This window comes from Euphorbia lathyris, chromosome 8 (genome assembly GCF_963576675.1).
Source record: "Euphorbia lathyris chromosome 8, ddEupLath1.1, whole genome shotgun sequence".
Taxonomy (NCBI): Eukaryota; Viridiplantae; Streptophyta; class Magnoliopsida; order Malpighiales; family Euphorbiaceae; genus Euphorbia; species Euphorbia lathyris.
Window position 1 is genome coordinate 28,754,562 of NC_088917.1, and position 16,616 is coordinate 28,771,177.

General features: G+C 37.0%; 2 protein-coding genes across 2 annotated transcripts; both read left to right on the top strand.

The window, feature by feature from the left end:
* Positions 1-8,206: 8,206 nt before the first annotated feature.
* Positions 8,207-10,511, top strand: LOC136202641 (phenylalanine ammonia-lyase-like). Its single transcript, XM_065993391.1, has one exon. It carries the CDS (start codon positions 8,284-8,286, stop codon positions 10,417-10,419), a length of 2,136 nt encoding a protein of 711 aa, XP_065849463.1. The 5' UTR covers positions 8,207-8,283; the 3' UTR covers positions 10,420-10,511.
* Positions 10,512-14,178: 3,667 nt separating this feature from the next.
* On the top strand, positions 14,179-16,510 carry LOC136202834 (phenylalanine ammonia-lyase-like). The gene has a single exon (XM_065993753.1). The coding sequence runs from the start codon at positions 14,295-14,297 to the stop codon at positions 16,428-16,430; it is 2,136 nt and encodes a 711-aa protein (XP_065849825.1). The 5' UTR covers positions 14,179-14,294; the 3' UTR covers positions 16,431-16,510.
* The last annotated feature ends 106 nt before the right edge of the window (positions 16,511-16,616 follow it).

Genomic DNA, 16,616 nt, shown 5'->3' on the forward strand with positions numbered 1-16,616 from the left:
CTTGCAATATTTCTCTACGTGCCCAAACTTTTTGCAATGATTGCATTGAATTGGAGGTCTACCATGCCTTTTCCAGCAGTCTTTCTCTAAATGATTTGTCTTCCCGCATGTGGAACAAGGTGGAAATTTTGTCTTTCTAGAGAAATCTAGTTGCTTACCTTTCCCTTGTTGCTTCTTGCCATCCCTGGGATAATTCCCCTTTTGCTTGGCTTGAAAAGCTTCTTCTGTAACTTGCTTTTGTCTGACAAAACTCCTTTGTTCAGTGGCATGAAGCTTGGAGATCAATTCAGCTACTGATAAAGTACTAAGATCACAAGATTCTTCTATAGCAGAGATCTTAGACTCAAATTTTTCTGGTAAGCTGACCAAGATTTTCTCCACGATCCTTTCCTCGGGAAAATCATCTCTATGTAGCCGAATACGATTGACAATCTCAATGATCTTGGCTGAAAAATCCTTGACTGATTCTGTCTCAGTCATATGTAGCAGCTCAAATTCTCTTTTCAAAGTTAAGAGCTTGAATCTCTTTACTTTGGTGTTGCCTTCAAACTCATCTTTCAACTTGTCCCATGCCTCTTTAGCAAATTTACAAGCCATTATTCTTGTAAAAATTGCCTCTGAAACTGCTGATTGAATACAAGAAAGTGCCTTTGGATCCTTGGTACTTAGCTCATCATACCTCTTGATTTCATTTAAAGTTGCATTTTCTCTAAGTGGTGGAACATCAGGTCCTCCATTCTCCACAACCTCCCAGAGACCTTGAGCTTTAAGATAAGTTTGCATTTTGATAGCCCAAACAGTGTAATTCTCCCCTGTGAAAGTTGGAGGAGCTGTTACAGCAGAGTTGAAAGAAGCCATTGCTGCAGAAAAAACTCAGGAAAACAGAGGAACCACAACCCTTAAGAAATGCAGCTCTGATACCACTGTTGATTAATATAGCTCTCCAAGTATTGTAATGTAAATATTGAAGCTTGACTCTACCAAGAAAGTAAGACTCAATAGAATGAAACTTCTCTTTCAATCATACATTTTGAAGGAGTCTTACATATATATATAGTGATGTTTAGAGTGTTCTAGATACTTGCTTATAGTTGCATTATCCTAGAGGATTCTAGATACATTTATTTACAACTATACAAATCTCACAATATCTAGACTCTTCTACATTCTTCTTAACTTTAAGACTAACCAAAAATTACAACAAATAGACTACAAAAAAAACAAAATTATCTAGGAAAAATCTCACTTTTGCTGTCAATTCTGAAAAATACCTTTTCAAATACTTACCATTTATGTATCTTTTAGGTGACTCCTTGTCTAAATCTTTTAACTAATAAGCGTTTCCGAGCAATACTTTATAAAATTGGAATGGGCCTTCCCAATTAGGCGATCATTTACCGAGCTCATAATCTTTCTTTCTAATTGGCAAGACTAATTTCCACACTTACTCGCCTTCTTGGTCCTCGACCTTTTTTTTTCTTTTTTCTGAATGAGCATGCAATCGAATGCCATTTGCCTTTCATAATCTAAGTCTTCTAAGTCCATCATCATGGCTTGTAGGTAGTCGTCAGGCTCCAAATCATTTTGTCGTATCACGTGAAATGATAGAGTAACAACTTCTAACCGTAGAACTGCATCATAACCAAACATTAGAAAAAATGGGCTTACCCTGTTGCTCGTGTTTTCGATGTTCTAATTGCCCAAAGCGTCCGCGATAACATCTTAAGCCATTTTCTCAGATTATCTTCTAGCATTTTCTCCAGGATTCGGATTAAAATTTTGTCTGATGCCTCGACCTATCCATTTCCTTGCGCGTACAAAGATGTTGAGTGGATCAACTTAAGTTCATATTTTTCTGTGAATTCCTTCATGTCATCACCCGTGAACATAGTTCCTTGGTCCGTGGTGATCGGTTTTGGGATTCCGAATCTATGAATCAAATTCTTCTTAACAAACTGGATGACTTGCGTTTGTCCTACTTGCTTCATCAGTGTTGCTTCAATCCACTTGGAAAAGTAATTAGTGTCGACGATGATGAAGTAATGGCCTTTTGATGACGTTGGAAATATCTTCTCGATTAAATTGATTTCCCACCCTCTAAACGGCTAAGGTTTTACAACCGAATGTAACTCCTTGGATGGAACACGCTGAATTTGGCCATGCAATTGACACTTCCTACAACCCTTCGCCTATGTGATGCAATCTTGAAGGATTGTGGGCCAAAAGTAACCATGCCGGTTAATGGGACATCTCATTCGTCATCAAGACTGGTGGGCCCCACAGACGCCTTCATGAACCTACTTCATGACCTCCATCGCTATTGGAAAATCGAGCCATTTTATCAACATCCCGTTCATAGCTCTTCTGGTATAAATCATTTGCCAACAACATATAATTTTGTGCTTGAATGCTATGAATATTTTACCTTCTTAGACGGGTTATTGAGGTACTTGATGAATGGCTTCCTCCAATCTTGCGCTATATTTACATCGATGTTAAATGAATCCAATTGAACTCCTCGCGCTGTGATTGACGAGGGTGTCCTTGCCTTTTGATTAGGATATTTTGTACATCGTCTCTTTTGAAATTTTCATTCCCGAAGCGATTTGAGCTAACTCGTTCGCTTCCCATTTTTCATCTATTGGAATGCGTTCCAAGCTAAGTTCATTAAATACTTCTAGGAGTTGAAGCGCAAATGCGAAATATGGAACCAATGACAAACTTTAGCATTTATACTCTCTCGTGAGATGCCAAATTACCAACTGTGAATCGCCAAAAACTTTGATTTCTTTTGCCCCAAACCAATTAGAATTTTGAGCCCAATAATTAGAGCCTCGTATTCTGTTTGGTTGTTCATGCAATCAAAATCCAAATTTAGAGATAATTTTTTTGGCTCTGATAAGGGAAGTGATCACCACACGCCTGCTTTGTTGGAATTGTCTATGCTCAAGCCGTCGAACCTTAATTGCCAAGGTTCTTCGTGCTCCAAATAAATTGGGAGGTCCGCTTCTTTTGGATATTGAAAATTGTAGGATGATCAGCCACGAAATCTACAATGGCCCTTCCTTTGACCGACAGTTGCGACAAGTAGATCAGTGTAAATTCTGCTAATGCCAATGACCATTTTCATATTCTTCCGGAAAGAATATGATGATTTAGCATATACTTAATTAAGCATGTTCTAACAATCAGGTAAACTCTTGGTTTAAGCAAATAATGCCACAATTTTGTGCAGACAAAATAAAGTGCGGGGTGCGTCTTCTTTATTGGGCTATACCACGTTTCTGTTAGTAACAATGTTCGACTCATGTAATAAATAGCTTGCTCATGTCGGTTGGAATTATCTTGTGGGAGCAAGCATCCAATGGACTCACCAGTCGCAAATATATATAATTTGAGTGGTGCACCTTCTATAGGTGGCGTTAGCACAGATGGACTGCTCAAATAATTTTTTATTTCTTCGAATGTCTGTTGACGCTTATCTTCCCATTTGAACGTGTCCTCGTCTTTGAGTTTCAATACGTTTGAAAATGCTCTAGACTTTCCGACCAAGTTTGAGATGAATCGTCTTAAGTAATTAACTTGGCCTAGAAATCGCTGCAGTTCCTTCTTATTCCTTAGAGGTTGCGCTTCTCTGATCGCCTTGGCTTTGTTCTTATCAATTTCAACCCCCTCTTCGATGGACTAGAAATCCGAGGAAATTTCCCGCCTTGACATCGAAGGCGCACTTCAAGGGATTGAGCTTCAAGTTATATTTTCACATTCGATCGAAGCCTCTCCTCAAATGTTCCACGTGATCTTTTTCTCGCTTTAATTTGATGACGATAACATCAATATATACTTCCATGGATTTTCCAAGTAAATCATGAAAAATAGCGTTCATCGCCCGTTGGTATGTGGCTCCGATATTTTTCAACCCGGAAGGCATGACAATCCATTCAAACGTGCCAATTGGACCGAGGCACTGGAAAGCTGTTTTAGAAATATCTTTCGTGGCAATAGGAAGTTGGTTATATCCAGCGAAGTAATCACAGAGAGTGAATGATTCATTCTTAGCTACAACATCTCCTAACATGTTAGCAATTGACACCATGTCGTTCGATCTACTAAGACTTGCATCACCTTTTTGTTAGCTGCAGTTTTGTTACTGAAATCCGACCTGCGATTTTAGGACTTTTTGGTAACCAAATCCGGCTTGATGACTCTTTCATGAACTTACTGATGAGTGCTCCTGAACTTATTGAAGTTAGATTGTGTTCTCCTTTTTATGGTTGGATGGAGACGGCTCAGCTCTAGGAGTTCTGCATGCGGCTAGTTTATGGGAAATTTTTAAAAACTCATGAGTATGAGTAGGGATGTAATCGAGTCGAACCGAACCGAACTTTGACCAGCTCAAGCTCGGCTCACTATAAAATTAACGAGCTCGAACCCGAGCCGAGCTTTCTATAAAATTAACGAGCTCGAGCCGAGCTTTGGCTTGCTCAACCAGCTCGAGCCGAGCTTCGAGCTTGTTTCGAGTCCAAAATCCTCTTTGAACTTGGTTCATTAAGAAAATTATCTAACCATGAATTGTTTGTGAGTAAATCATTAATTATATTTGTGAAGTTTGCTCGCACGTAACTCTTTAATTGTGTACATAAGCAAGATCACAAGCAAAGTTCGTGAATAAATAAACAAGATGCTTACAAATAGTTCGTTTATTACTCATTTATTATGTTTGTGAACAAACTCATCTAATAGCAAATGAAATAATATTAAGTTTAGATATTTGTGAACTAACACAAAACTATATAGTTTTCTACAAAACTAAAATTTGTTCATAAATGTTCTAATCGAACCTGTTCGCGAGCTTTCGAACCGAGCTTTGACCTATTCAAGCTCGGCTCGTTACGAACCGAGTCAGTAAATCATGCTCATAAGCGGCTCGTTTACAAATCGATCAAAACCGACCACTGAACTACTCATAAGCGGCTCGGCTCATTTGTAGAGTTTTTGAGTTTGACATTCCTTATTTTTTTTCTCTTTCATTGCTAAGCTCAATGCCCAATTTATGCATTAAATAAAGCTTTGAAATAATGGGTGGCAACAACTTTAGTTAGAAGGCGATTCTTCTTATGTGATACACTCTTCAACTCAAAATTAATTGACTTTTGTACATTGCAAGATTCATTGAGATTGGGAGCAAATCACAGTTTAACCGATTTTGATTCCTTATGGTTGTTGATCGGTTTATGTAAAATCATTACTTCAAACCATTCAATTTGGTAAAAAAAATCTAAGTTGACTAAAAAGGCTTGCACGCAAATTTATTTTATGTTTGGGCAAGAAATTGCAAAGGATGTAGTGGTGAGGGGTAGGAGAAGACCTAAGCAAACTTGGAGGAGGGTGATCGATAGTGACATGAGTTTACTGGGAATTGAGGAAAATATGGTAGTGGATAGAGCGGAGTGGAGGGAGCAAATTTGTGTCGCTGACATGACTTGATTTTACGATTTTATATGATGGTTCATGTTAGCCGATCCCGAATCATTTTAGAACTAAGGCTTGATGTTGTTGTTGGCCAAGAAATTGTATGGTCATATAGGCAATTCTTTTTCAAATTTGCAAATCCTTTCTTTTCAAGTTTCGAATTCTTTGACTAAAATTTAGTATACTTGATTTTTAAAAATTATGAGTGAAACTGAATTTGAATTGACTTGTAATACAAATATGGTATCAGACTTGACCTTATACCTCTCACCATGTGATCATGTGCCAATATCAAAATATGTTTCTACTCATTACATTCAAATCATTTCTAACAATAAACTAAACATCAATTTACATCTGCAAAAAATAAAAAATCTATTTACAAAATATAAAAGTTGAATGGTGGTTATTATTCCGCTAATTGATACGGTATCTAGTCGATTAGATGAAAGAAGGCGACTGGTGGAAGAAGTCGGGTCAAATGGGAAACACATCGGAATAAAGAAAAGACTCTTTACTGAAAAACAGGTCCCCACACCGTGCGGATCTATTAGAAAAGCTCATAGTCCTCACTTGGCAATTCACACGCCGTGTGGACTGTCAAAATCAACAGCTACTTTCGGACTAAAAGTCCACACGCCGTGTGGCTATCCCCACATTCCGTGTGGACTTTTAAAATGTTGTAAATGATCAATTTTTCCCTACTCCAACATCCATATAATTATAACTTTGTCGTTCATTAATTACAGTTCATGTCACTTCTTATTTACAATCATGTCACCCTTTTACCCTTACCCCATTTTTACCCTTTAAGCTTTATATAATTAGTTTGTGTTTTGGATTTTTATGTAATTTCAACTTTACGATTTGGGATGATATAAATTCACCTCTTTCATTTGTAATGTTTAACTTTTCATAATCAAAATTATAATATTCTTTTTGAGAGTTTTTGTTAAGGTTTTATACTCTCTCTTTTTAAGAATGTTTTATACCTTCAACAATGGGGATTTCACTATTCCTACGGATTTAGTCCGTGAATACCAAGATTAACTCATTCTAATTTATTCTCTCATTCTAGGTGTCTATCATAATGCCAGGGGGATTCGTGTAGCACCCTTTCCTTATCCTTTAGAGACTGAAATTCAATTATAAAAAAACCCTTCTCCACATTCGTTAACTTGAAACCCCTTGTACATTCTCTAGATGGCGTTGAACGCGTTTGACATAGAACGGATGTTCAAGGGCTTCGATGAGAGAAGACGCCCTACGACTTTCCTCGACACATCGGTTGCTCTGCTTAATCACGAAAGCTTCATCTTCTTAATTCGTGAGCTTCATTCTACACCATTGTTTCTTCAACCCGTATACCTGACAAGAGAGAAGAGAAAAGATGAAAAAAAATGCACCAGGAAAGCAAGAGACATAGCCACACGTTTGAGCGCCGCAGGTTAGGAGAAACCTCATATTATGGCTGACATTGTAATTTCTTACTCACTGTATTACTAGCAAATAAAATTTCATACCAAATTACCATATCAATAAGAAATAAAAAAAAAAACTAAAAAGTTTGAGAGTGCATTAACCAAATTTTCGGCTTCACTATTTGATTTTGCATCATTTTCACAAGATTCATATAATTCAAACAAATCTAATCTTATTTTGGGACATTGAAATCTAATAGCTCTAACACTTTTAATTCGACTCTCCCAACAGTTATTAAACAAATATTTCACAGTTAACTCGGGAACATTATCAAGCAAAAAAACTCATCACTTTTGTAGACCCCAAAAACAATGAATATATGTGTTGAATAAAAAAAGGGCGGCCTGATACACTACACGTCCCCGCTAAGCAAGTCCCCACTAAGCGAGGGTCCGGAAAGGAGTCCCACCAACGTTTACCGTTGCGCCAAGGCTCGCCCTCAATGAATATATGTGTTGAATAACTCAAAAAAACTTTAACACAAAAATGTGTCATATCACCAACATTATAAACATTAAGATTAAGAGATTTCAAAACATCCTATATCTCATTAAAGAGTCATATATAGAATATCTAAGTATCATCTACTTTTAAAAACTCTCAAAAAAAACCTCTCAACTTTGAATTTTGTTATTTGATATATTCACATCCCAATATAAGAGTCATTTGTTATTGATGAGTTACATTAAGGGTACAATAAAAGTTATAGAAATATATTTTCCACTTTGATGATCTTAATGGAAATATACTGATTTTGACTTTTATAACCAAGAATTAGCTAATTAAGAATTTGTTAAATAGGTTTTAAATAAAAAAATATTGGTTGGTTACATGTGACTATGCAAACACAAGACACAAATCTAATTTTTCCTTAGATATGCATTGCATGTAAGAAGGTATAAAAGACAAAAATGAGAGTTGCTGAGAAATGATAAAATATAAAAATATACTACATTCAGATGAAAGCATCTAAAAGGAAACCAACTAATTTAAAAATAAACTAGTAAGTATTATTTATTTATAAGAGTCAACGGTCAAGTTAAGAGTACTCAAGGGTAGTTTTTCTCACCAACCACATCATGTTTTCTTCCTCCATTCATAAAAATGAAATTCAACAGTTTTGTGTCTTTCGTTGCATATTCCTTTTCTCCTAATTATTTGACCATTCCCTTTCCCACTTACTTACTCCCCCTTTCTATAATATAAATACACACTTCCTCCTCTAACTCATCAATCCTCACTACCATTCTTTCATTTCATTTTCTTTGTTTTTTTCTTCGATTTCTCTGATAATATCTCTGGTTTGGTTCCCAAATTCAACAAACAATTTCAATGGCAGCACTTACTGATACTATATCCCCTGTTTTCAAACAGTCCACCGAAAACAACAAACTTTGTGATTCTTTTCTATCAAACCCACCTAACAGTTGGAAGAAGGCTGCCGAAGCTATGCAATGTGCTCATTTTGATGAGGTTTTTAGAATGATTTCAGAGTTTGATCATTCTCAAACTGTTCAAATCAATGGCACCAATCTCACTGTTGCTCAGGTCACCGCCATTGCTCGGAGGAGTCAAGCCACGCTACTTCTCGATGAAGCTACTGCTCGTGATCGTGTCGCAGAGAGTGCAGATTGGGTTTCTCTCAACATTTCTCGCGGAACTGATACCTATGGTGTTACCACTGGTTTTGGTGCTACGTCTCATCGGCGAACTCATAAAACTGCTGATCTTCAGGCTGAGCTTATTCGTTTCCTCAATGCTGGTGTCATCGGAAAAGAGTTTCTTCCCACTAGTTATTCCAAAGCTGCTATGCTGGTCCGGACCAATACACTTATGCAGGGCTATTCTGGTATTCGTTGGGAGATTCTTGATTCCATGGCCATGCTTATCAATCACAACTTGATTCCTAAATTGCCGCTCAGAGGGACTATTACTGCCTCCGGTGATCTTGTTCCGTTATCTTACATTGCTGGATTGTTAACCGGCCGCCACAATTCCAAGGTGGAAACACCTCAAGGGGAAGAGATCACAGCTCTGGAAGCTTTGAAGAGAGCTGGAATTAATTCTCCGTTCGAGCTGCAAGCAAAAGAAGGTTTGGCACTTGTCAATGGAACTGCAGTTGGCTCAGCTGTGGCTGCAACTGTTTGTTACGATTCCAATATCTTAGCACTTCTCGCAGAAATTCTTTCCGCTTTGTTCTGTGAGGTTATGCACGGAAAATCTGAATTCACAGACCCTTTAACACATGAGCTTAAGCACCATCCTGGCCAGATAGAAGCTGCTGCAATTATGAAACACCTGTTAGATGAAAGTGACTACATGAAAGAAGCTCAAATTCGCCACGAAAAAGACCCTCTTTCTAAGCCTAAACAGGACAGATATGCCATTAGAACTTCTCCTCAATGGCTTGGTCCTCAGATTGAAGTTATCCGTGCAGCCACGCATTCCATTGAGAGGGAAATCAACTCTGTCAACGATAATCCCCTCATTGATGTTTCTCGGGATCTTGCTCTTCATGGAGGAAATTTCCAAGGAACGCCTATTGGAGTATCCATGGACAATCTCAGGATTGCCATTGCTGCAATTGGGAAACTAATGTTTGCTCAGTTCTCTGAACTTGTCTGTGATTACTACAACAATGGCTTGCCTTCCAATTTAAGCGGAGGGCCTAATCCAAGCTTGGATTATGGACTCAAAGGTGCAGAAATCGCCATGGCTTCTTACTGCTCCGAGCTTCAGTACTTGGCAAATCCGGTAACCACACATGTTCAGAGTGCTGAACAACACAATCAAGATGTGAATTCTCTCGGTTTGATTTCAGCAAGGAAAAGTGCTGAAGCCATTGATATTTTAAAGCTCATGTCAGCAACCTTCATGGTCGGACTTTGCCAGGCAATTGATCTGAGACATTTGGAGGAAAACATGAAGGAAGTAGTGAAACAAGTAGTGCGCCAAGCAATAAGGAAAACCCTTTACATGGCTGAAGATGGTACCATACTCGAATCACGATTCTGCGAGAAAGAACTCTTGCAGGTGGTTGAACATCAACCTGTATTCTCCTATCTTGATGACCCAACAAATCCTTCTTATGAACTACTGCCTAAACTGCAAGAAGTACTAGTCCGAAAAGCACTTCCAGATTCAAAATCTGGACTTGCTGATGAAAGTGGCTACGCAGTATTTAAGCGAATACCAGTTTTCATGGAGGAGTTAAAGGCGACACTAGGAGAAAATGTGTCGAAAGCAAGAGAAAGATATGACAGTGGAGAATTCGTTACAGAAAACAGGATCAATAAATGCAGGACTTATCCTGTTTATCAATTTGTAAGAGGTGAAGTTGGGACTGAACTTCTGAGTGGAGCAAAGAAAGTGAGTCCAGGAGAGGACATAGAGAAAGTTCTTGAGGCTATTGATGAAGGGAAGTTGGGGGAAGTGTTGATAAAGTGCTTGAAGGACTGGAAACTGTAATTATTTTGTTTATGATAAGATTAATTATACCAAACATGTACTTGAATTCTAACATTTCTTTGCAATAAACAATCCTGAAATTATTCGGTTCATGATAAGCTTTATTATACCAAACATGTCCCGGCCTAGAGTCAAATTCATTATCCATATTGCTTTCCAAGTTAAGAATTGATCATTTAAAAGTCATTAGCTAACTTGGAATGGTTACTACACACCATAAGTTTACTTGTTACCGAAATCAGCCCGTAAGAACTACATGTATCAACCTATATATCAGCATCTTCCACATATTGAAATGGGTTAGGGTTTGGTAGCAAAGGGATGCAACAATGAAAAGTTATACTCATTTGAACATTCTGTCAAACACCTCACATACATACATTCCGGAGGTAAAATTCAAAAATGATCAAACCCATATATTCGGCGTATGCATGAGAATTGGCATCCAAAACCTATACCCAACATTACCATATGAACCCGTCGGCTATACAAGTGAAAAAGAAGAAAAACTGAAGAAAGGAATAGAAGAGGAAGCTTACTTGGATGACTATTGGCGTCGTGAATTTAGAACAACAATGGTGTGGTGCCGCTGAGAAGAACCTAAAATGTTTATCATATTTATTCAACACATAAAGAAGGTTTGTTAAATAACTGTTAACTGTTTGCTAAAATCTAAGTGATTGGTATAGTTGTAATGGTAAAGGTTTTATTTGGAATTAAAGGATAGAAATTAGAGTTAAAAATATGATGGCTCAATAACCTAATTGAAAAAGCAACAACTTGTACTTGTTGGAATAATTGCATGCATCATAAAACCCTAGGATCTATGATGTATGGAAACATTCAGCCAGCAGCGTTTCAGTGTTTCTTAGAGACGTGGGAAATAGAAATATCAGAAACAGATATGAAATGTTTCCGGACATGTTTCTTAATTATCAAAAGATTGAAATGCAGATGAAGAAAGTGTTCCAATGTTCAAACTCAAACAATTTTAATGTGTCATTCAGAACCAGATCTATAATTTAACGAGGAAAAGAAAAACTGAAATCTTTTCATATTTTCAATGAGACATTTAATTGGTTTTAAAAGTCATATTCCAAAAAAAAATATTAGGTGATATTTCAGTTCTCTTTGTTTTTCTGTTGATGATCTATCTTCTTTGCATTGAATTTTTTGACATGCAAAGTTCTATTTCTTCTTTTCTCAGTTTTTTCTTCTATTTTTTCTCGAGTGTGACATGTTGTTTTTGGATCTGGTTTTTAGAGTCTCTTTTTTAATAGAAGGACTAATTTTAAAGACTCATACATGATGACACATGTTTTTTGTAATAGAAAGACTTTTTGTATTCATTATCAAATAGATTTTTTTACCTTTTCATTAGTAATTGAATTGTGTTCTGAAACAAAATTCTATATAAAAAACCAAATTAAGAATCCAAATCTATAAAACCTCAAAATTGAATTATGTTTTATCAATAATTATTTTATGTATTTATAATTATTTTTATGTTTATTATATTTTTTAATATTTATAAATATGTCTTTATATTTTTAATATTTACATATTTTCATATTCCCCCATGTGTCTGTTTTCTGTGTTTTTTAGAAATTATGTTTCTCCGTTTCTGTTTCCGTTTCCATGCATCACAGTGTACGATGGATCAGTAAAAACAAAAAAATATAATGGAGAAGAAGAACTAAAAAGAAAATCAACAAAAATACTAACAACTTTGATATTATTAAATCTATGAGCAGCGATATTCTTGGTATGCTTTAAATAAGATAGAAAATAGATAAAGAATGAGTGAGGAATCGACGACCTTACTCTAATACTTCAGTTGGTTGTGTGACACTACATTCTATTCATAAGGTGTCAGAGGTAGTTTCGGCAACTGGTTTAAGATGTACGCTCTAGCCTCTTTTGAAGAGATGTGTCAACCTATGAATGGTTGATGCCCGCTGTAGTGGAGGCAGTTTGTATTATGCCAAAATTGTATTCCCTGGATACTAGGCATAAATTGGGGGACCTAGTCCGAAACGATTTCGGAACACCTCACATTGGTCCACATGGTTTGGTGGTTTCTCATCCTGGAGTAATTTGATCTGAAAGCTCTTTTTGCATCACGCATTCTTGTATCTCCTGATGAGTATACATGTACAATCACTTTATATTTATCTTCAGGTGATCCCCCTCATCGCCTCCCAAAGTTCTTTAGAGTTTCATCCACTTTGAGGACGAATTGGGGATAACCAAAGTAGAAAGTAGGCACTTCAGCTAGTGCGATATTATGTTCCCGTATTGTAACTTATTTTATTTTTCTTGGTAGGTGAGACATCCAAGCTTGCCCTTTACAACTGACATCACTTCTACAGAATATGAAGCTCCTTTTACAGACATCTTTTCCCACCGTTTCATATATTCATAATGTTGGTCCCAATTAGGATAGAAAATATCATAAATGGGGTGAATATGATATTTATCAAAATAAAATTAATTTGAGTAAATAAAAATATGGTTAATTACAAGTAGATGTCATGTGGTTACACGGATTTGCAGATGGGTACCTGTGATATTTTTCTTTACAAATGCAACCATGTGGTTGCAAAATTTTGTATTTTTTTACTTTGCCAAATTTTGCCGATAACGGTCTTAAAATGAAAATTTTCAAGAAGTAAAGTTGTTTAGTATCATGTTTACTATGGAACCATATTTTTTATTTTTCAAAATAATCATTTTTTGAGTTTTCTCTCTCTAAACAACATTAACTTTCTCTCTCATAAAAAAACAACACTTAAATTACCTTAAACCTAAAAAGTTGAAATGATTAAGTAAATGGTGAATTTGATATTTTGTTTAGGTTTGTTTGTGATAAGTAAATAATAAGGGAATTAATTTATAAAATAAATAAATACAAAGATGAAAATACTAGTTTTTTACCATTTGACTTTTGACTTTTTTTTTTAACACCGTTGGTCAGTTTGGATTGCCTTTACTAACGGAATGAACCACAAGCCAGTTTGCAAACTTTTTATACAAATTACCAACCCTTTCTAGAAAGGCTCTTATAGTAATGTTTGCTTCGATTTCATACATTATCTGATATTTATTTTCTCTCGATAGAAATAAATAAAATATCTGCAAAAATAATCATTCTCATACTCTTATTCTTTTATCGTATATATTACTTATTCTATCTCGTTACTGGTTTAAGAACATATTTTAATCACATTGAAATTTTATAAAATAGTTATTAGCTAAGCAAAACAGCTAGCAACAACAATAAACAATAACGGGCAAATGAAATGATTCATGAACTGTATCTACGATTCAATTAGATTGAAATATACCCAGCCTAAATAGCACCATCCACACAGTTAAAAGGGTCATGGACAGCACTAGAGACATAGCTATAGAAAACAAAATGATGGTTGGTCAAAATCAAATGATAATATGGTATTATAGTTTAATGTCTCATATAAAATATACATTAGATGAGATAAAAGCATCTAAATAAAAAATAAACTATCTATAAGAGCATTTGTTAGTCAATGATCTAAGTTCAGGGTACTCAGTTCTCAGCCACCCACCAGACCAATTTGATCAATAAAAATGAATTTAAAAAGGCACTAGTTTTTTCACTGTGTTTCCTTCCTTGCATATTCCTTGTCTAATTCTTTGACCGATGACGCCGCCCTTTCTACTCTGACTACAACTCAGTCTCTTCCTCTCCCTATAAATACACACTTCCTCTAACTCTTCTTCTCACTACCATTCTTTCATTTCATTTTAACCCTTTCTATTCTTTTCTTAGTTTTTCTGATCAGTTTCTCTTCTAATATCTCTGGTTTGCTTCCCAAATTCAACAAACTATTTCAATGGCAGCACTTACAGATACTGTTTCCCCTGTCTTCAAACAGTCCACCGAAAACAACAAACTTTCTGATTCCTTTCTATCAAACCCACCTAACAGTTGGAAGAAGGCTGCCGAAGCTATGGAATGTGCTCATTTTGATGAGGTTTTTAGAATGATTTCAGAGTTTGATCATTCTCAAACTGTTCAAATCAATGGCACCAATCTCACTGTTGCTCAGGTCACCGCCATTGCTCGCAGGAGTCAAGCCACGCTACTTCTCGATGAAGCTACTGCTCGTGATCGTGTCGCAAAGAGTGCTGATTGGGTTTCTCTCAACATTTCTCGTGGAACTGATACTTACGGTGTTACCACTGGTTTTGGTGCTACTTCTCATCGCCGAACTCATAAAACTGCTGATCTTCAGGCTGAGCTTATTCGTTTCCTCAATGCTGGTGTCATCGGAAAAGAGTTTCTTCCCACTAGTTATTCCAAAGCTGCTATGCTGGTCAGAATCAATACACTTATGCAGGGCTATTCTGGTATTCGATGGGAGATTCTTGATTCCATGGCCGTGCTTATCAATCACAACTTGATTCCTAAATTGCCTCTCAGAGGGACTATTACTGCCTCAGGTGATCTTGTTCCGTTATCTTACATTGCTGGCTTGTTAACCGGCCGCCACAATTCCAAGGTGGAAACACCTCAAGGCGAAGAGATCACAGCTCTAGAAGCTTTGAAGAGAGCTGGAATTCATTCTCCGTTCGAGCTGCAAGCGAAAGAAGGTTTGGCACTTGTCAATGGAACTGCAGTCGGCTCAGCTGTGGCTGCAACTGTTTGTTACGATTCCAATATCTTAGCACTTCTCGCAGAAATTCTTTCCGCTTTGTTCTGTGAGGTTATGCACGGAAAATCTGAATTCACAGACCCTTTAACACATGAGCTTAAGCACCATCCTGGCCAGATTGAAGCTGCTGCAATTATGAAACACCTGTTAGACGAAAGTGACTACATGAAAGAAGCTCAAATTCGCCACGAAAAAGACCCTCTTTCTAAGCCTAAACAGGACAGATACGCCATTAGAACTTCTCCTCAATGGCTTGGTCCTCAGATTGAAGTTATCCGTGCAGCCACGCATTCCATTGAGAGGGAAATCAATTCTGTCAACGATAATCCCCTCATTGATGTTTCTCGGGATCTTGCTCTTCATGGAGGAAATTTCCAAGGAACACCTATTGGAGTATCCATGGACAATCTCAGGATCGCCATTGCTGCAATTGGAAAACTAATGTTTGCTCAGTTCTCTGAACTTGTCTGCGATTACTACAACAATGGCTTGCCTTCCAATCTAAGCGGAGGGCCTAATCCCAGCTTGGATTATGGACTCAAAGGTGCAGAAATCGCCATGGCTTCTTACTGCTCCGAGCTTCAGTACTTGGCAAATCCGGTAACCACACATGTTCAGAGTGCTGAACAACACAATCAAGATGTGAACTCTCTCGGTTTGATTTCAGCAAGGAAAAGTGCTGAAGCCATTGATATCTTAAAGCTCATGTCAGCAACCTTCATGGTCGGACTTTGCCAGGCAATTGATCTGAGACATTTGGAGGAAAACATGAAGGAAGTAGTGAAACAAGTAGTGCGCCAAGCAATAAGGAAAACCCTTTACATGGCTGAAGATGGTACCCTACTCGAATCACGATTCTGCGAGAAAGAACTCCTGCAGGTGGTTGAACATCAACCTGTATTCTCCTATCTTGATGACCCAACAAATCCTTCTTATGAACTACTGCCTAAACTGCAAGAAGTACTAGTCCGAAAAGCACTTCCAGATTCAAAATCTGGACTTGCTGATGAAAGTGGCTACACGGTATTTAAGCGGATACCAGTTTTCATGGAGGAGTTGAAGGCGAGACTAGGAGAAAATGTGTCGAAAGCAAGAGAAAGATGTGACAGTGGAGAATTTGTTACAGAAAACAGGATCAATAAATGCAGGACTTATCCTGTTTATCAATTCGTAAGAGGTGAAGTTGGGACTGAACTACTTAGTGGAGCAAAGAAGGTGAGTCCAGGAGAGGACATAGAGAAAGTTCTTGAAGCTATTGATGAAGGGAAGTTGGGGAAAGTTTTGATAAACTGCTTGAAAGATTGGAAACTGTAATTATTCTGTTTATTCTGTTACCATAACTGTACTCAAAATTGTAACATTTCTTTGCAATAAAGAATCCTGAAATTCTTTTCCTTCATTTGTTCTAAAGTACAGAATCATGTCATACAAAAGGAAACGTTATTTTGTTCATTCTTTTCCTGAAATTTTTTTCCTTCATTTGTTCTAGCTAATTCCAAA

What these genes read in the sequence shown, in the direction of transcription:
- LOC136202641 (XM_065993391.1), top strand. Translation starts at nt 8,284, where the DNA reads ATGGCAGCACTTACTGATACTATATCCCCTGTTTTCAAACAGTCCACC.
- LOC136202834 (XM_065993753.1), top strand. Translation starts at nt 14,295, where the DNA reads ATGGCAGCACTTACAGATACTGTTTCCCCTGTCTTCAAACAGTCCACC.